The sequence below is a fragment of the Suricata suricatta genome, chromosome 8 (genome assembly GCF_006229205.1).
Source record: "Suricata suricatta isolate VVHF042 chromosome 8, meerkat_22Aug2017_6uvM2_HiC, whole genome shotgun sequence".
Taxonomy (NCBI): domain Eukaryota; kingdom Metazoa; phylum Chordata; class Mammalia; order Carnivora; family Herpestidae; genus Suricata; species Suricata suricatta.
Window position 1 is genome coordinate 2450927 of NC_043707.1, and position 20295 is coordinate 2471221.

A 20295-nucleotide genomic window follows, 5' to 3' on the forward strand; every position below is an offset into this window, starting at 1 on the left:
GCTCGAACCCATGAACCGTGAGATCATGACCTGAGCTGAAGCTGGATGCTCAACCTACTGAGCCACCCATGCGCCCCTAAATGTTTATTTTTAAGAGAGAGAGTGCAAGTAGGGGAGGAGCACATAGAGAGGGAGACACAGAATCCCAAGCAGGTTCCAGGTGCTTGGAACCTATCAGCGCAGAGCCTGACACGGGGCCCCAACTCATGAACTGTGAGATACTGACTTGAGCTGAAGTTGGATGCTTAACTGACTGAGCCACACAGACGCCCCATTTTTTTTTTTCTGAGAGAGAGACAGCACAAGCAGGGGAGAGGTAGAGAGAGAGAGAGACACAGAATATGAAGCAGGCTCCAGGCTCCTCACTGTCAGCACAGAGCCCGACGTGGGACTCAAACCCACGAACCCATGAGATCATGACCTGAACTGAAGTCAATGCTTAACCAACTGAGCCGCCCAGGTGCGCCATCAGGTGTCCGAAGTTTTAAAAGCTCTGCAGATGAATCCAGTGTTTCCAAGAATTAGAACCACTGGTCTGGACTCTGAGTATCTGATTCAGCACCAGCAGTTTCCAGAAGCGGCTGCTTAGCACTTGGCAGCCAGCAGTCCTCATTGGCAAAGCGGTGGGTTGGCTTTATGAACCTGGTCATGGAATTGCAAGAAGCTTTGGCTGATAGTGAACCTGAGTCCTCCCCTTTCAGTGCTCAGCGCTGTGCTCCCTGGAGCCCCCCTCGAGCTCTGCAGTGAAGGAGCCTGCATCCTGCACCCGCCGGCCACAGCCAGCTCCAAGTATGAAACCTGGCTGTGGGTGACTTCTGTCTGTGCTGGGTCTGACTCCTACTCTGTAAGGCCTCTGCTCAGGGACCTTGGTGAACAAACTGATTATAAGGACAGAAGGCACAGCTCTTTCTGAGATAACATAAATCCTCCAAGCTGCCTGTCCACTTCCCAGGGGAAGCTCTACCCTGCTGGAACTACGAAGGGAACTTGGGAGACCCTGAGTTTCTGGGAGGAGACAAAGGGGAGCCTTTGAGAAGTAGAAGGCTCATGCAAATGGCTCATCTGTCTGCCAGCAAGGGCTTGAGAAAAAAATGCAAAGGTCTGAGGGGTACTCCCAGAATCACAGAGCAGGTGGGGTGGACGGGAAGCCGTGCGGGGGCCAGGACCCCAGGTCCCCACCTCTTGTGTTCCCTACCGCTCTCCCCACAGCAGAACCTACAGCTTGCTTCCTTTTTGTTTTTGGAAAAGATTTCTTCTTGGAGCTGGAGCGCAGGCCCTGCTTCAAAATGACAGCCAGAGCTGGCCTGGAATAACCTTGGGAGATAGATTTTTAACACACAGAACATAAATACCAGTGTCGCCACCCCCATAATTTACAAATGTTATGATGTCTACTTGCTTGATTTTGTTACTTCTATTTTGTAAGAAGGCACCTCTGGATTGTCCACGAGTGGGGAGCCTACGTGTGGTGCCCCGAGGGTAGCAAGACTACTTCGGTGGGCTTCCAGAGCTTGTTCTAGTCAACAAGGTGGAAGGTGCAAGGCCTTTTATGCTGGGGGCCCTCTAGGATTTGGATCACCCTGAGAGAAACCTTTAGGAGGAGGGACTCCATCCTTCCTGGGGGAACAATATTGTCCCAGGAGACAGGGCAGTGGAAGCGTGCCCCACCCCAGACCATGGCGAGGGGCCACCTGTTCTTTCTTGCTGGCCTCCACTCTTGCGTCCCCTCAGGAAAGGGCCTCAGTTTTGGAGAGATGGTGAAAGGGTTCCTACAGAACGCAAAGTTGGCATGGATAGGCCTTTTGGAGGCCATTTGGTAAGGTCTCACCTTCATGAAAGGTCTCAGCTTTTTAAGTTCTTTCCAGTAAAACACCTAGTTGTGTTTTTTTGTTGGGTGCTAAAGATGCTAGATGCAAATATGTAAACTATACCACAATTTTTATAGTATTTAATTTTCTGGGAGCCTTAAAAAATGTGGGGATAGGCTTTTCTGGACCTCTAAGAAGTCCTGTCTGATCAATTTGAAAAGACCAGTTGGAGGGTAAACTATCTCATTCTGGGGATAGAAAAATCCCCAACCAAGTTGTTCAGACACGCAGACTTGTTGGAGGCTGACTAAACTCATCACAAGTGCTGAGGAGAAGCCAAGAGCTGAGCACTCCTTTCCACATTGTTCTACATCCTTACAGGGCACCCGAGGAGAGGGAGCAGGGAGCTGGGCCTGGACGCTTAAGTCTGAGCTTTGGGGGTTTCTGAGATTACTCTGCCCAGATCACTAGACTAGAAATGAGAGAGGATTTCAGGACAAGTACTCATTTCAGAATTAAAGATCACAAAGTTTTCAGGAGGGCCTTCGGACATTTCAGGAACATGAAAGTGACTGCAGGTGCAGGAGGGCCTGCTCCTCACTGCTCCTGGCCCCATGTCATGAACCCTTGGCGTGGTCACCAGTCTGTTCCCTGGTTCCCTTGATTTTAACCTAGACAACACACTGTGAAAGAACCCCTGCAGATTCTGGAAGGTCACAATCAAAAACACCTTAACATGGTGCCTGCAGGTTTTTTCGCTTTCAAGACAAACAGCTATGGCAGCTTTGGGAAGACAGCGCGCTGGAGTAAAGGATGAGGCCTCTCCAAGGCCCTTTGGCGTCCTGTTCTCACCGCTAGCTTTGACGCCTAGGGAGCTGGTAATGATTGCTCTATAAGCCCGTAGAATGGTTTTGTTTTTACAGCCTCTTAACAAGGGAAGAGGAAGTAAAAAAGAAAACCACAGGGAGGCAGAATGGGAAACCACCCAACTCCTCTACCTTACTTCCCTTCTCATAAGCCCCAAGGGTGCTTCCAGAGATGCAAAAATATTTGAGAGGCCCAAGACTACGTTTGCGTCCTACAAATAGAACCCTTGTTGTTCAGGGCCTTGGGGACACATAACAAGCCGTATCAAATATAAATCTACAGGAAAACTTACATGAACTTTTCAAAGCAAAGCCTGTATGAACTAATCAACTCTAAATTGATAAGAATGAACCTCATTTTCTAATCAATGCAGGAAAATATTTGGGGGGAGAGAGAGAAAGCACACACATGAGCAGAGGAGGGGTAGTGAGAGGGAGAGAGAATTCCAAGCAGACTTCACATTGTCAGTGCAGAGCCCTGTGTGGGGCTATATCTCACAAACCTTGAGATCATGACCTGAGGTGAAATCAAGACTCAGATGCTTACCCAATTGAGCCACCCAGACACCCCCTGAAATTTAAGAGGAAAAATTTCTTGACTAGTTGACCAACTCTTGGCTTAAAGGGGAAGTAAAATAATAACTGCAATGACAAGCTCTTTTGAAATGATCAATAAGGAGAATGTTGTATATAAAAATTATGGGAAATAAAGCTGTACTTTGAGGAAAAATCATAGCCTTAAAATGCTTTTATCATTAATAGAGATTAGAAATAAAATACACTGATACTTATTTAAAGTTTAATTTGTATACAATTAAATATATTTAATTCTGCACTTAAAATATATTTTAATTTTTATATATAATTTTAATATAATTTAATTTTTGTAGTACTTGTAAGGTGGGCACTGTTTTTGCCCTTCTCTTTTCAGAATGCTCCAAAGTACAAGTAGGCCTATCACTGTGATGGCCTAGGTTCTTAGTTTCTAGGAGTATTTGACAGTTTCTTGATTCAATGCTACAAACACTTATTAATGTTTATTATGCACACAGAACTTTAAGGGATGAAGAGATGAATTGCTGTTCTCTAGCCTGTGAGACCCAGTCATGTGTGTGATGTAGCTGTAGGTAGAGCAGAAGAGCAGAAGAGCGGACGCCTGGGGGGCTCAGTCGGCTAAGCGTCTGGCTTCGGCTCTGGTCACGATCTCAGGGTTCGTGGGTTCAAGCCCCGCGTCGGTCTCTGTGCTGACTGCTACCTCAGAGCCTGGAGCTGCTTCGGATTCTGTGTGGACCCTCTCTCTCTGACCCTCCCCTGCTTGTGCTGTCTCTCTCTGTCTCTCAAAAATAAAAATAAAAAACATAAAAAAAAAAAAGAGCAGACGAGGACATGGGTCAGAGCATGTTCGTAACTCAGCCTCCCAGCTAAAGTCAGCTGTGTTTAGTGCCAAAAATAAGTTCCAAACCATGTGCTCTGGGAGTGCAGAAGAAAGTGATTCTCACTTGGGTTGAGAGCAAGAGTCAGCTGTTCAGGGCCTGTGTCACAAAGATCGTTAGAGCTTTGTTGAGGGGCACCTGGGTGGCTTCGTTGGTTAAGCATTCATCTTCAGCTCAGGTCATGATCTCACAGCTCATCAGTTCAAGCCCCACATCAAGCTCTGTGCTGACAGCTCAGAGCCTGGAGCCTGATTCGGATTCGGTGTCCCTCTCTCTATGCCCCTCCCCTACTCACAATCTTATGTCTCTCTCTCAAAAACAAATAAACATTAAAAAATAAATAAAGCTTTGTTGAAGAGTCTGTGTCCCAGTGGGGATCATTGGTGGAGAGGGGTGTGTGTGTGTGTGTGTGTGTGTGTGTGTGTGTGTGTGTGTAAAGACTTATTTTTGTTGTTGCTCTTTTGTTTTTCCCCTTCATAATAATTTCTCAGATGTGAAACTGCTTAATTAAAGAGGAGAAACAAGGGCACCAAGGTTGCTCAGTTGGTTAGGCAGGCTCAGGTCATGATCAAACAGTTTGGGAGTTCAAGACCTGCATCTGGCTCTGTAGTGACATCACCAATTCTGCTTGGGATTCTCTCTCTCCCTCTGTGCCTTTCCCCCATTCACGAGCTCTTGCTTTCTCTCTCAAAATAAGTAAATAAATTTAAAAAATAAATGAGGAGGAAAAACAGGGGCTCCTTGGTGGCTCAAGTCAGTTAAGCGTCTGACTTCAGCTCAGGTCATGATCTTGCAGTTCATGGGTTCAAGCCCTGCATCAGGCTCCACCTGGCAGTGCAGAGCCTGCTTGGGACTCTCTCTACCTCTCTCTCTCTCTGCCCCTCCCCACTTGCTTGCTGTCTCAAAAATGAATAAGTAAACTTTTTAAAAAATGAAGAGGAAAAATATTTTAAGATTCTTTAAAGTTTATTTATTTATTTTGAGAGCAAAAGAGACTATGAGTGGGGGAGGGGCAGAGAGACACAGATCAGAAGTGGGAAAATCCCAAGCAGGCTCCTGAGCATGGAGCCTGTCTCAGGGCTCGATCTCATGACTGCAAGACCATGACCTGAGCTGATGTAAAACACTTAACCAAGTGAGCCACCTAGGTGCCCCAAAGATTCTTGAAACACACGGTCACATTGCTTTCCATGAGATGAAGTACATTCACAGGGTCTCTCCCCTGTTGGGGGATGTTAGTGTTCATAAAGGTCTGAACGAAGAGAGCTTTGCCCACAGCCGGGGCACTGGGGAGGTTCCTTTCCTGAATGAGTCCCCTGGTGCTCAGGGAATCTGATGTTGAGAGATTCTTCCAAGTTGGAGTTTTCAGGGTTTTCTTCCTAGAGGGTTGTTGGATGCTCTGTAAGTTCTGCTGGGTCTTGAGCTTTCCACATTGGTTGTTAAAGGTTTGTAGTCTTTGTTGTAAAGTAGGCCTTTGGAGAGCACTCCCCTCAAGTCACAGTGGGTGGATGCAGAGTTTACAGGTTTTTTTCTGCTTTGAAGAAGCTTCTTCATCTCTCCTGATCTTAAAACCTGAGAAAAGTGGAAGTTAAAAATGTCACCATGTTCCCAGGGGAAAGAAAGTGAGGGCAAGAAAAGGGTTTTATTAAACCAGTAATGGGATGAAAGAAAGTCCTAAATATATCTCAAAGCTTTTTACATCAATTCAGTCTGAAGTTTTCTTTCTTCCCTTGTAAACACTCACTGTATCTTGAAGCCAAATCCTTGTTTCATTTCTTTGAAATCCTGCTGTTCCTTCACCTATGGCTCTTCTCTGTGCCCCACTGGGAAGCCCAGGCCAGGCTTTGGTACTGGATATCCCGGCCACAAAACAGACAGGAAGCAGGAGAGTTTGGCTTACCACTGATTGGTAGGGTGATTTCAGGGGCGGATGGACTCTCTGTATCCATTTCCTCAGTTAGGATGATTTCACCTAAAGCCTCTGTCACTATTTCAGTATTAAGTCAAAACCAAAATGAGGGGAAACTCCTTTTGTGCTCAGTTCAAGGCTACTGTCCTCCAGTCTGTGAACAAGGAGTGAGTTGGTTCTGTGTTAAAATCAATGCACTAGGGGCGCCTGGATGGCTCAGTTGATTAAGTGGTAGACTCTTGCTTTTGGCTGGGGTCATTATCTCATGGTTTGTGGGATTGAGCCCTGCATCTGGCTCTGTGACTCTCTCTCTCTCTCTCAAAATAAATAAACAAAAAATCAACGTACTAAATTTTTAGTTTTACCCTATCTTTTGAAATTTTTGATGAGAGAATTATCAACATCAAGACTGAAGTGTGATGTCAGTCTTCCTAAAATTCGTGTCAAAGCTGAGAAACAGTTTCTTACTGGAAGAGTCCTAGGAGAGAAAAAGCAGTAAAAGTGGGAATTTGGGAACTGTTTCCTGGATTCATTTAAGGGATTTTCAAATGAAAATTGATATGTGTACTGGGTTGGCTAGTGACTGGAAAACGGTGTCTTGACACAGTCCTGTTCGCTGAAGTCTCGAGGTGGGTTATCCTGAAGTTGACTGAAACGACCCCTCACCGGGTTTCTGGCTGCGCAGAGGCCACGGGGGGCATGTGCCCAGGTCTGTTCCCTGCTCTGTCCTCGCTGAGAGCGGCTGTGGCGCGCAGCCTCCTGTGCCTGCCTTCCCTCCTCACTCCTGACAAAGCTTATTGCTTTGCAATAAAATGTAATTGGTAAATAATCATTGGAAAATATTCACATTACCAAACAATATTAGCAAGTTAGTTTGGTTAATGTTAATCTGAAGAAAAATGTAAATTCTAGAACATTTTACCAAAATATTGGAATAGGAGCCAAATGCCTTATTTTATATTCATGGAGAGAAGCATCATATTTCAGATTAATAAGAAAATGCATTTCAAATGAAATGTCATTTAAAGTCACTTTTATCATTGGACTTCAAAGCTAAGAGTGAGATCAAAGAGTAAGTCAGTATACAAAAAAGCAAACCCGGGGCCATCGGTCACAGGAAAGCTGTAGTCAAGGAAAGTGGGATGAAACCAAAGCTGGGGAGAGGGGCAGATGGCCAGCAAAGGCGTAGGGTGGCAGAAGCCTGGAGGCCAGGGCGCTCCCGCGAGAGGCAGCGAAAGCAGCATTTCAGACTGCCGGGAGCTGCGTATTGGTCTGCTCCCCCACCAACAAGCAGACACCGGGAAGTCTGGACACTGGGTGCTTCGTCAGATCCTGGTTTGCAGACCACACACAGACAGCTGCCTCTCTGAGTGCAAGGGAATCTAGAAGGCCTAGGGAAGGCCTGAAAGCAGCTCCAGAGACAGAATCTACTGAGCATGAGAGCTAAGACCAGGATTCGTAAGGATTCTTTGCCTGAGATTCCAGTGTGTCTTTGTAATACTCAGGGAGCCACCTGTATCTGAGGACAAGAAACTAGAAGGAAGTAGAATCAGTAATGGTGACCAGAGGCACACTTACTTCCCTTAACTCACTTTTCGCCTAAGACCTAAACTAGTGGTTCTTTTCATCTTTTTGGAGGTTTTGAGAACTTGATGGAAGCCATGGATTTGCGTCCTAGAAAATACACATATACATGCAGTATTGCATAAAGTCTCAAAAAGTTTAAAAGATCTCCAAGTCCATCCATGTGACCTTCTAGAACTGTGATGGCCAGTACAGTAGCCACTAGGTGGCACTTAGCAACACGAGCTGCATTTCAGCATCCCAGCAAGTTCTAGTGGACAGTGCTGCTCTCCAATCTCATGGACTCCAGGTTAAGAACTCCTGCCCCAAATGACCCCCTGTAGATTACTGGCCTGTGTCCCCATTCCTAGTAACATACCAGCTATTTTCTATGTCTGAAAATAAATAACCTCACAGAAACGGAGTTAGAATACTAAGGGTAATTTTGAGTAAGTCCATCTTGCTTCTAATCCCCGTTAGAAACTTAAACCTAGCAGATGACTCATTCTTCCCATCTCAAGGTAGGGGTAGTTTTGCAAAGATTCTCATGTCCCCACATCCTGCAATAAAAATCCAAGTGGCTTTTCTGTGATACAGGGTGAGGCTTCAGGAATTTACTGTGTATGAGTAACAGTTAATATCCACTGAGGTTATACTAATTGCCAGGTACCGTTCTAAGCATCCTACACATTAGCGCATTTAATCCTCACCGAATATTATAAAGTGAGGATAGTCTTTTCTCCTCAAAACAAATAAGGGAACTGAAGTTTGGTGGTCAGTGAGACTGAATAATTTGTCTGAGATGAAGTAGTAAATGCCAGTGAAGTGACTATTAGGTTAGAATTTGTAGTCTGGAAAATGTCGAAAACATGAAAATGGCCTTGAGGGCTCTGATGTCACATGTCTCAGCAAGGGTTGCTGAGAAGGGTTTCCGCCTGCGTGCTGAGGCTGAGGCTGCCGAGGTCACATGTGCCACAACAGCTGTGGACCTCTTTCCCTCTAGCGGAACCAGAAAAAGCCCAAAATAATCAGGACTCTCTCCACTCAGTCGTCCAAAGCCCACCTTTAGTATTATGGCGGCCTGAACTTTAGCGACAGACTAGCTGTGTGACCCTGAACAAGGGCGTTAGCTGACACTCGGTGCCGTTATCTGTTCCATGGGGATGATAACAGCATCTACGTTCTACGGTTCTGAGAGCTGTTAGGGTCCAGCTCCGTTAGGCAGGCTCTCAATAAAAGGTTACTGGTTATCACGTCTCACTCCTGCGAGGCTCTTATCTCCGGAGCCCACGGGGCCACCTGTCGCTAGAGGGAAGGGAGGAGTTGAGCCGACCCCTCGGGTTTCCTTCCGTTACCCGCTCGCAGTGAAGTTCACAACCTTCATCACAAGACCCAGGAGGGAGTTGAACAACGATCCCGCCTTCGCAGGGATGGACAATAAGCCAGCACGTCATGGGTCTCCAAGAGCCCTCGGGGATGTCCAGCCTCCAGAAGCGGGACCCCGACGGGGCAAGGGACAGCAGAGCGCTCCAACCCCAGGCCCCCAGCAGCGTGCCGGAAGCACTGCTGCCGCGCATAGCTCCCCGTCCCTCCTCCCTGCACCTGTATCCGCGCAGGCGCAGGCGTAAGCCGCGCAACAGACTACATCTCCCGGCAAGCCCCTCAGCGACGCTGACCCGGAGTGGTTCGCCGCTTCCCGCGCTTCCCCCGGCGCCGGGAGGCGGCGGAGGGGACCCTGGCTTACGTGCTTCCGAGGGCGCCAGGGCCGGAGGGGCTCTCCCCTGCAGCCCCGAGTAACTCGAGCAAGTGGGGACTGCCTTTAAACCCGTTATGACCGGGACAGTGATTCTCAAGCTTGTCTGAGGGGGAAGAGCTTGTTAACAATTCGGTTTGTTTGGTCCCATCCGGACACTGACGAGCTGGATTTCGTGTGATTCGGGGTTTTCACTTTAGGAGGCTTTCTGGGAATTCCGATCGGGTAGTCGGCGGGTCACGCCCGCCTTAGGCTTGTTTTCCTCTAAACTTAGCTGCCCCGCCTCTCGTCTCCAATTGGGCCGTCGCTCGTCCCCTCCCCCGCAGACAACTTGCCCTCTGGTTGGTCGGCGGTGAGTCTGTGCCGAGACCTGACCCAATAGGCACTAAAGTTCGCAGATCGTGTCCGGAAGTTGGTCCTGAGCCTGCGCCGTTAGCTGTGGACGCCTAACGCGCGCTGGGACTTCCGGCGTGAAGCCGAGCGCCCAGGCTTGCGTGAGTGGGAGACGAGAGTAGGAGAGTGGCGTTCAGGTCCTGCTCTGGGGAGGATTTTGCCGGTTCCTGGACAGGGGGACCGGCGCGACGGCGCCCGTGATCGACTGAGGCCAAGGCGTCGGAGCCAGCTGCGCCCGGGCTGGGGCTGTGCTCCGCGGGCCCCGGGGAGCCTTCTTGGGCGGGTGCAGCTGGTTTCGGGGCCAAGGTGCTCCGGGGGGGTCTGAGGATGGCGTCGGGCCCGGGCTCCCAAGACCGGGAAGGGCTCCTAATAGTGAAATTGGAGGAGGACTGCGCCTGGAGCCAGGAGCTGCCGCTGCCAGACCCAGGGCCCAGCCCTGAGGCCTCCCACTTACGCTTCAGGAGGTTCCGCTTCCAAGAGGCCGCTGGGCCCCGGGAAGCCCTCAGCCGGCTCCAGGAGCTTTGCCATGAGTGGCTCCGGCCTGAAATGCGTACCAAGGAGCAAATCCTGGAGCTACTGGTCCTGGAGCAGTTCCTGACCATCCTGCCCCAGGAGATCCAGAGCAGGGTGCAGGAGCTGCATCCGGAGAGCGGCGAGGAAGCGGTCACCCTCGTGGAGGGCATGCAGAGAGAGCTTGGGAGACTGAGACTACAGGTGAGAGAAAGAGCTGTCTTACCTGCGGTTCGTTCGGCCCCGAGGACTAGGGCACCGCGGCGCCCCTGTTCTCCATCCCTGTTTGCCTGGCCCCTTGAGTAGACTTCAGACGGGCAAGAGGTCTTTTTCTAGTTTAGTAGGAAGAGTCAGTCTCCAGGCTTCCTTGGCAGGACAGCAGTGAAGTGCCCTGTTTCCGCATGGAGGCACGGGGTCTGCACTAGTGTGGACCCCGGAGTTAATTCTCAGGATTCAAATCCTCACTCTGCTCCATAGCAGTTTTTCGACTTTGGGCAAATTACTTAATTTTTTTAGGCTTCAGATTTGCCACTTAGTAAAGTGAGACAGAGAACGTCTTCCTAGGGTTGTTTGGAGGGTTTGCGGGGAGAGAGCACCATGTAGTTTTGATCACACTGCTGGCTTCTGGTGCTTAAGGGCTGTTAGGTTAGGCTCAGCAGTCTGGTCTCCTCTGCGGAGCTAGGTCGGGTTAAGAGTAGATTTAGAAAAATAGTTTGGCACTGAGGCTCTGAAGGCACTTGTCCCCAGGGTCACTCAAGTTTAATGTATCCTAGAGTGAGGAATGGAAGCCTGTAGATAAAATTGGGGGGGGGGGCACGGGGGAGTCGGTGTGTCAGAGAGCTGTGTGGGAAGGTGTGCGCTAGGAGCCGACATCTTCCCCTCCAGTTTTTCCAGTACACATGGGATCAGGAAAGCTCTAAGTATAAACCATCCTTCTCTCTTGCTGGATCCACAGGGACCGGTGGTTCTCTTTTGAAGCCTTACCCTCAGAATTCTGTACTAATTTCCCTTCCTATCGGGCCCTGTTATGATGATGAGTGATGTGGGTTGGTTCCCAGGTCACAAACCATAGGCGGGGAACAGAAGTGCTTTTGGAGGAGCCTTTGCCTCTGGAAACAGCACGAGAGTCACCGAGCTTCAAGCTGGAGCCAATGGAGACTGAGCGAAGCCCTGGCCCCGGGCTGCAGGAGCTGCTAGGCCCCAGCCCCCAAAGGGACCCCCAGGCTGTAAAGGAGAGGGGTGAGGAGCAGTTGGCTGGGGGGAGGGAGGAGGGGCTTCCGGGCTGCCCCTTGGCACCAGCTGGTGGAGTACCACTGCCTAGGCGAGGGAATTTCTGATCTCAGGGTTTGTGGCGTGAAAGACCTGATGTGGTGGCTTGGGTTCCCTTGGGGATGGGAGGGGGGTGGGGGCCCTTTAAGCCCTTGTGTATGCAGAACAGAGACATTTAGAGCTTTGAATGATTGAGGGCTTGAACGCTGCAGGCCAGCAGGGAAGCTGACCGGTGTCCTTTACCCACACCCCGCCATTATATTGCTTTGTTACTCCTCTGTTGCCTCCTTTTGCTCATTGTTCAATCCTGAGCAGAGACTGGGTGTTGGGGGATGGATACTGTGTTGTCATAATCCTTGGGTTCCCAAGAATTACAAGTGCGGTTCTCACCATGATTTCTGTCACCTTCAGCATTGTCTGCTCCCTGGCTTTCTCTCTTTCCTGCTGAAGGAAGCATGGAAGACAAGGAGATGACTGGGCCCCAGGTGACGTGGAAGTTCTCGTTGTCTCCCCCCCAGCCCCCCCCCCCCCAGTTGTTCTTGTGGGGACAGAGTCTTTTGCCTCTTGGAGAGGATCCTTTCTCCCTCTCGTGCAGCCTCCCCGCCTGCTTTATTTATTTCCGCGGCACCTCACTTGTGGGCCGGCACCCTTCTCCCCCATGAAATGTGTCCTCGGCACCCTGGGTTTTGCCCCTATAACTCATGACTCTGCTTGAATTGTTCTTGGTGCCTCCGGGGCTAAAGGAGATCTTGTGCTGTTTCAGTTGCCCGAGAGCTTAGAGGACGTGGCTATGTACATCTCCCAGGAGGAGTGGGGGCGTCAGGATCCTAGTAAGAGGGCCCTCTCCAGGGACACGGTGCAAGACAGTTATGAGAATGTGGACTCACTGGGTAAGGACTTCTTTTTCAGGGATGAAGACTGAGCCATTTCTGACCAGGGGCCTATCCCTTCGCCACTCACCTCGTGGACATAAGTTCTGAGTTTTGCCAGAAGACCTCTCTTTTTCTGAAGCACCCTGGATGGGGATCCATTAACTATCTGCCATTTGGCACAGTTGGGAGCCGACGGCAGGGAGCCCGAGTTTTAGTGGGTCTCCCAGGGCAGAGCAGGCCAAATCCACTGACAGTCTCCTCCCCACCCCCATCGCACACACTCTCCATTCTTGAGGCCTTGCAGTTTTCAGATGCTTATTTTTCTGGTCTCCTATTTTCTGTGCTTCATGAGTATTTCTAGGCCCTTCTCCAACTTTCAGGGGGCACTGGCATCAACATTCCAGCTGAGCAGCTGTCTCAGCCCTTAAAAATTCAGGAATGGGGGGAAGGCCTTTGTGGAATTTGAAAATTACATATGTGCATGTGTGCGTGTGTGTGTGTATACACACGCACATATATATTATGGGATAAATAAATTAAGATGAATCTGTGTGTCAAACTGTTACTTAGAGGTTAACAATGATGCCTATGAAATATGACAAAAACCTGATAGTTGGATCTGGGTAGAGAGTGTACAGACACTATATAATTCCTTCAACTTTGAACGTATGAAAATTCTCACAATAAAAAGCTGTGGGAAGTCTTAAATAACAAACCGATGCTGTGTACGTTCTAGCCATACTGACACTTGGCAGAAAAGAGTCAAACTTGGTTTTCATACATCCGGTGTTTGTAGAGAGGCACCGTTAATCAGCTCCCTTGCACTAACTCTGCAGGGAGGTCACCACTGGGTTTGGTTCCCTTCATTGGGACCTTCTCCAGGCGCTCTGTCACTGGGCCATGGTTTGGTGCCCTACGCTGAGCCTGGCTCTCAGTGAGTGCTACCTAGGAAGACCGGTTCGGGTCACCAGTTCTTGGAAATAAACTGTGTAAAGTGCATGTTTGCTGGGATCGGGATGCGGTCTCAGGTTTACCGTTGCACAGGGATGGCCTCCTGGGTTTTCAGCTCCGGGTTGTCTCAGAGCCCCGGATTTCTTCCTGATTGTCCATCACGTGGTATTTTATCGGGAAGTTGTCTAGGGCCGCGTGGTTCCAGTATATCTGTGAGAGCCTGGGCGCGTGTATAATATCAAACTAATTCCTTAACAACTGATCACTCTCATAATGGATGTTAGGTTGCTTTAATTACAAAAGTGTATATTCTTATTGCAAAATATCCCAAGTACTGCAAAAGTGTAAAAAGAAAAAAAGCCATAGTCTCCCTCCTCCAATTTCTTTCCCCGGAGGTGACCACCGGGAGGCGGCTCAGTGTGCTCTCAGACTGACTGCTGTCAGACTTACTGATTGCGCCTTCTGTGGGTATGTCCTCTAAGCACAGGGGACAACATCGTCTCTGTTTCTTCTGCCTGGTAGACGAGAGTGGTGACATCGACATCTCTTTCTTTCATTGCGAACAGAGCCTCAGGTTCCCAGTCAGGAGGCCCTAAGCGCCCAGGTGGAGCAAGGAGGGAAGCCATGGGACCCCAGTGCTCAGACTTGCAAGGAAGGCCTGAGTCCCAGAGGCCCCGCTCCAGGTAAGAAGGGATGAGATGAGCAGCCTGCCCAGCTGGACCCCTGCTGTCGGGAGGGGAGCCTGTAAGGACTGGGGTGCAGGGCTAGCCCCTCACTGCTGCCGGGAAGGTGCTGTGCTTCCCGTGTGCCCACTGCCCACTTCCATCCCAGGGCGCATGACGTAAGGGGGCATTCACTCTTGGGGCCCACCCACCCATTTCCTTTTTTTTTTTTTTTTTTTAATGTTTATGACACAGAGTGAGCAGGGGAGGGTCAGAGAGAGGGAGATACAGAATCCGAAGACGGGCTCCAGGCTCTGAGCTGTCAGCGCAGAGCCTGATGCGTCCACCCACCCATTTCCACAGGGCAGAAGCCAGAGGCTCAGTTGTAGAGGCAGTTGGGGGTCGGTACAAGCGAATTCAGGACTGGTGTGAGCTCTGGTTCCTTCTCCGCTCTGGGGCGCTCTACCTGCACGGGGAAATGGGAAGCTGAGATAGAACCAACGTTTCTGGACTTGCCCTACAGGGACTAGCAGATAGGTGGGATTTCCTTTTGTCTTGTGTAGGAATAACGCAGGGGTTTGGTTTCTCTCGCTCTGCCAGGAGAAGAGAAGTTTGAGAACCAGGAAGAAAGTGCTCAGTCCGTTTCCCCCGAGAGCATCCACCCACAGGCGCTGCTGCCTGGCCAGGCCAGAGGGGAGGTGCCTTGGAGTCCTGAGCAGGGACGGCCTCGGGACAGGGCGGAAGGGCATTGGGAGCCTTCCCCAGAGGCGGGGATGGAGCCGTCCTTAGCGGGGGCCACGAGCTGCAGAGAACAGGGGCGGCCAAAGGAATTACAGCCGAAGAAGCTCCACTTATGTCCCTTGTGTGGCAAAAATTTCTCTAACAATTCGAACCTGATTAGGCACCAGAGGATACACACAGCAGAGAGACTGTGTGTGGGTGTGGAGTGCGGCGAAGTCTTTGGTGGGAACCCACACTTTCTGTCACTACGCGGAGCACACGCGGGAGAGGAGGCCCATAAGTGCCTGGAGTGCGGAAAGAGCTTCAGTCAGAACACCCACCTGACTCGCCATCAGCGCACCCACACCGGGGAGAAGCCCTATCAATGTAACGTATGCGGAAAAAGCTTCTCTTGCAACTCAAACCTCCACAGGCACCAGAGGACGCACACAGGCGAGAAGCCCTACAAGTGCCCCGAGTGTGGGGAGATCTTTGCTCATAGTTCCAACCTCCTTAGGCACCAAAGGATTCACACGGGAGAGAGACCTTACAAGTGTGCTGAGTGTGGGAAAAGTTTCTCTCGCAGTTCACACCTTGTCATACATGAAAGAACTCACGAGAAAGAGAGGCTTTACCCCTTCTCTGAGTGTGGGGACGCGGTGAGGGGCAGCACCCCCTTCCTTACCAGTCGTGGAACCCACAAGGCCGAGAAAAAACTCTTTGAGTGTCTGACCTGTGGGAAAAGCTTCCGGCAGGGCATGCACCTCACCAGACACCAGAGGACACACACGGGGGAGAAGCCGTATACGTGTAACCTTTGCGGGGAAAACTTCTCTCACAGGTCCAACTTAATCAGGCACCAGAGAGTTCACACCGGGGAGAAGCCCTACACCTGCCATGAGTGCGGGGACAGCTTTTCGCACAGCTCCAATCGCATCCGGCATCTGAGGACCCACACGGGAGAGAGGCCCTATAAATGCGCTGAGTGTGGAGAGAGCTTTTCCCGGAGTTCGCGCCTCGCCAGTCACCAGAGGACTCACACGGGATAGAGGCCACGGCGGTTCTTTCTGGTCCGGATAACGCGGCCTGCTCGGAGGGTCCTGTGAACAGCTGGTTTTCTCTGCCCAGCCGACCGAACCATCTGTTTTCAAGGTAATTACTATAAAGAGGAACAAGCCGGGGGTTACTCCGAGGGAGGCGCGGCGGCCGCCCAGGATTAGCACAGAACCAGAACGGAGTTCTGTGCGAACTGCCGAGAGTGACAAGTCTTGGAGGGGACCTGCTCAGGACAGAGCGGTCTGAAGTCTCTGGCCCCCGGGCACACCGACTGCCTTGGCAATACTTAGGCAGGCTGTGGTTTGCTGCCTTACTGGGTCCACCGTCCGTCCCAGCCACTTTGGGGATCCGTGTGCTTTGCAGTCCTGTTTCCTCGCTTGGAAAGTCCAGCAGGGGCCTATGGGCTCCTGGGCCCTCGGGACCAGAGAAGGGCGGAGCCTTCTGGGAAACCAGCCCACGGCAACGCAAGACTGGCTGGTGAGTTGCAGCCCCCCTGAAAGCCCTGGCTGGGGAGCCGGTCTGGGGCTGCCACCACAGCGCCTCTCTGACGGGAGGGCCCGGGCCCAGCCCAGGCATGTAATGTGGCCTCAGACCAAAAGGAGCCAGAGACGCGAGGGAAATAGTCCGACGGAGTTCGCGGTTCCGCATAGGTGTTGGCGGAGGAAGCCGGACTGAATTTGCTGACCCTTGGAGAGGTTAAGACTGAATCCCCTCTCTGTCCGAGAAGGAAACAGAGCTCTGGAGTCTTCACAGGGTTCCGTGAAAGTTGGTTCCCTGGGAGGCTTTGCAAGTGTGGATCCTCGGGAAGTAAGGGATCGTGCTTTTCCTTGTTGAGAATATGTTTGGATGGTAATAAATACCTTCAGGAAATACGGAAGTGTGTGACTCTTCATTGAGCACTTGCGTCTTGGCCTCCAGTGTTGGCTTGTCTCCTGTCTGCTTTGGCTGGAGGACCTGCCTTTTCCGTTTTCCTGAGTTGGTCAAGGAAGGTTCTGATGAGGTTGGCCGAGGACAGCTGAGGTGGGGTGTGGCCCTGGCCAGCTCCAGGTGAGGACTGCTTTGTGGTAACAAAGGGTCAGGCCTGGTGGCAGTTTGGGGTCCTGTTGTCCTAAGGGTCTTCTAGGTTTCTTTCCTTTCTGTGGCTGACGACAGCAGTAAAATTGCCTTTGATTCTTTGTTGAGAGTGTTTGCTTTCTTGTGATGATGCTGAAGGGAAACCGGGCTCTTCAGAGACCGCGTGCAAGCGAATTATTGCCCTGTAATGGGGAGAAGACGCAGGAGAGGGCAGATCTGTTTACGGGAAAGCATTCCATTTTAGAATGGGAATTCTAGGAAGGCGTTGCGGTAGGGAGGAGGCAGAATACCAGGAGTGTTCTAGGAGCAGGAAATGGTGATGCCTGGAAACGCTCTCAGGAGGTGGCCCTGGAGGAAGATAGCTAACTGTTCTCTGGAAGAAACAGATGGACCATGACCTGGCAGCTGGCTATCAGATTTATCGATTTTAAGTGGGGGAAGCAACCCTGCCTGCCCGTTCCCCCCACTTCCTTATCAGCCGTACCTCAGCCCTGCCTCGATTTAGTAGGAGTTTTTCCATGGTTTCCTGAGATAATTTTTTAAAATTTTAGTTTCTTATTTCTCTTCCTTTCTCCACAAGAGGGCAGGGATAGATAGTGTAGGGGTTGTGGAGCAGGGGAGCGTATGAAGATTTAGGAGCTTAATTTAGGACTATTGTAAGAGCAGGACAGGGTTGATTGGCTGCTGATGCCATGAAATGGGGGGCTGATAGCAGGTTGATGTTACTAATCACTCTCTGGTGAAGACTGCAACTGGGGTGCCTGGGTGGCCGAGTCGGTTGAGCGTCCAGCTTGTGATTTCAGGTCAGGTCATGATCCAAAAGCCATGTGGTCGTGGAGCCTGCTTAAGATTCTCTCCCCTTTCCCCTGTCCCTCCGTCCCTCCCCCATGCATGCACCCACAGTGCACTCTTTTAAAAGAAAAAAAAGGGGCAGTTTATGTGGATTGTAACTTTCACGAGAATGGAAAGGACCCCTCTCTTTGACCCTCTCCCCCGTTAATATCACCCATGCAGGTCTGATGTGGTCCACCTGCCCTTGTGCCTGCTGGGAGCACTTGCAGCTTCAGGCCAGAGCAGTGACGGCCCCTGGCACTGGAAAGATCTTCCAGTAGGACAAGTCCCAAGGCCCAGCTTCCCGGCTGGTTCCCCTTCCAGCAGATTCACAAGCAGAGCTGCTCTTGTCTGTTTTAGCGCATCTGGCACATAGAAAGTATTCGTTCATTCCTGTCATCTGTGGGCAGGTAACACTGGCAAGACTGCCTTTCTTCTGAGCTACCTGCCCCCGCTCGCAGCGGAAGACGGTGCTGGCAGACGTGCCAGGGAGCCGCCTGCTAGCTGCCAGGCAAGACTGGTGATTTCGTCCCTTGTCGTATCAGAGCCGGCCAGAGGTCCTTAGCGTCGGCTCCCATGACGCTGGCCAAGGACTGGCCAAGCGTGTGCTTTTTACATTCATACTTCCATGTTGCACACACATAGTTTACATTTATACTTTTACCAAGTAGTCCTTGAAAAAGAAATCAGAACCGTCTCCAAACTGGCTCTTACGATAATGGAAGACTGACACTGGGCAGTGAAGACCCTTGCTCCCTCAGCCCACATGGGAGCTGTGTACTGACCCCGAGCAATAGTCACAGTCCTTGTAGCAAAGGTAGCACAGAAGACCAGCAGAAGGGCTCCTGGGGGGGAGGACTGTACCACATTTAAGCAGTGTGACAAAGCCTGGCAGAAGCAGACTAAGAGCAGCAGGCCAAGGGTGCCTGGGTGGCTGTCTCTGAGTTTCAGCTCAGGTCGTGATCCCAGAGTTGTGGGATCGAGCTCCACATCAGGCTCTGCTCTGAGCGTGGGGCCTGCTTAATATTTTCTCTCCCTTCGCCCTGCTCATGCACACATGCTTTCTTGCTTGCTCGCTCACTCACTCGAGCAAAAAGCGCAGGCCAGATATCACTGACCCCAAAGCTTGTAAGGACATGGGGCGCCTGGGTGGCTCAGTCGGTTGAGCATCCGGCTTCGGCTCAGGTCAGATCTCACGGTTCGTGGGTTCGAGCCCCGCGTCGGGCTCTGTGCTGACAGCCAGCTCAGAGCCTGGAGCCTGTTTCGGATTCTGTGTCTCCCTCTCTCTCTGACCCTCCCCTGCTCCAGCTGTCTCTCTCTGTCTCTCAAAAATAAATAAAAAGCATTAAAAAAAAAAAAAAAGCTTGTAAGGACAGAGACTGGAAACAGTTAAACCCTAAACTTTTTTTTTTTTTCCAGAGAAACCTATCAGAAATCACTAAGAATTTTTCTTGAGTAAGGAAATTTATGGGTCTCAGTATCATAATCTGAACTTCCAGGTTTTGTACTTCCAGCCCTTTTAAGAAGAGTTTACTGTGTGAATCATTACACTGTCAACTGATAGAATTTTGGAAAGTGCAAAATTTCCTCCACTCCTTTAAGACTTCCAATTTTAGTCAATGTTTCACATGCATTTGAAACAACTAAGTCATGTAAAAAGTTCTTAATGCGTGTTACAGGAAACAAAGTAGCAAATTTATTACCACTAGGAACCTAACTTATTTGGGTGTGGAGTTAAAAAAAAAAAAAGATGAATGAAAGCAAAAGTGCATTCATTACAAAAAATATTTAGTGCGTTTATCCTTTTAGCATTCATTGCAAACACTTTTAGATTAAAAGTCGACTTCCATTCTCAAAAGGGAAGCCGGTAATTCTGATGTGTCATTTTTACCTAGAGGAGCTAAGTGCTTGCTGCCTGATGTATGCAGTTCGGAGGCAGTGGGAATGGTCAAAGGAAATTCACCAATGACAAAATGGTTGATTAAAAAGTCCCTCAGACCACCAAAAACTCCGGCCAAATCTTCCAGTTAATATCCTCAGTCTATCAATGAAATGTCCCAGAAGCTATAGTCCGATATCAAAACTGGTAACACACCAGGATGCAAACCTGCTCCAGGTCAGATTTCCCCCGGCAACAAAGGAAAGGGGAAGAAAATGCTCAATTTCTGAAGTGCTCGGACACAATGTGGAGACCGGTTTGCCTCTCATTCCCACTTGCAGGAAAGCAGGAAAACCTGCTAGACCCTGCGTGTGAGGCCCTACCTGGTGAGCTGCCCTGGAGGGGAGCCCCGCTCCTCTGGGAGGGCTCCGGCTCGAGTTTAGGAAGACGGCCCCTGCAGTTTCTTGGAGGAGTTCTAATCCGGAAAACGTGACTTCCAGAGGCAAAGATTTAAGTCCTTCCCTAGGCTTGGGCAAAGCTCGGCGTGACGCGCCTCGGGGACGGGACCCGGGGCCCCTAGAACCCCCCACCGGAGCGGTCCCACCGAGGACGGCTCCCGCGCCGGCCCAGGGGGCCTCGAGTGCTGACGGGGAGGGCGCTCGGCGGCCGCGTCCAGACACCCCTTTCCTCACCCTGCGCCGAGCTCCGCGGCCTCTGCTGTCGCCCCCGGGGACCCGGGACCGCAC

General features: G+C 50.6%; 1 protein-coding gene across 3 annotated transcripts; it reads left to right on the top strand.

The window, feature by feature from the left end:
* Positions 1 to 8829: 8829 nt before the first annotated feature.
* Positions 8830 to 16639, top strand: ZNF263 (zinc finger protein 263). 3 transcript variants are annotated; one of them, XM_029947479.1, is made up of 6 exons: positions 8830 to 10439; positions 11294 to 11474; positions 11916 to 11989; positions 12268 to 12394; positions 13894 to 14010; positions 14590 to 16639. In XM_029947479.1, the coding sequence occupies exons 1-6, from the start codon at positions 10053 to 10055 to the stop codon at positions 15756 to 15758; spliced, it is 2055 nt and encodes a 684-aa protein (XP_029803339.1). In that variant the 5' UTR covers positions 8830 to 10052; the 3' UTR covers positions 15759 to 16639. The 3 variants fall into 3 exon arrangements, with proteins under 3 accessions (XP_029803339.1, XP_029803341.1, XP_029803342.1); XM_029947481.1 differs by lacking the exons at positions 11916 to 11989; positions 12268 to 12394; XM_029947482.1 differs by lacking the exons at positions 11294 to 11474; positions 11916 to 11989.
* Positions 16640 to 20295: the final 3656 nt, after the last annotated feature.

Coding starts and splice junctions, on each gene's coding strand:
- ZNF263 (XM_029947479.1), top strand. CDS start 10,053: ATGGCGTCGGGCCCGGGCTCCCAAGACCGGGAAGGGCTCCTAATAGTG. Junction 11,990..12,267: donor AGGAGATGACTGGGCCCCAG/GTGACGTGGAAG, acceptor GTGCTGTTTCAG/TTGCCCGAGAGCTTAGAGGA. Junction 14,011..14,589: donor TCCCAGAGGCCCCGCTCCAG/GTAAGAAGGGAT, acceptor TCGCTCTGCCAG/GAGAAGAGAAGTTTGAGAAC.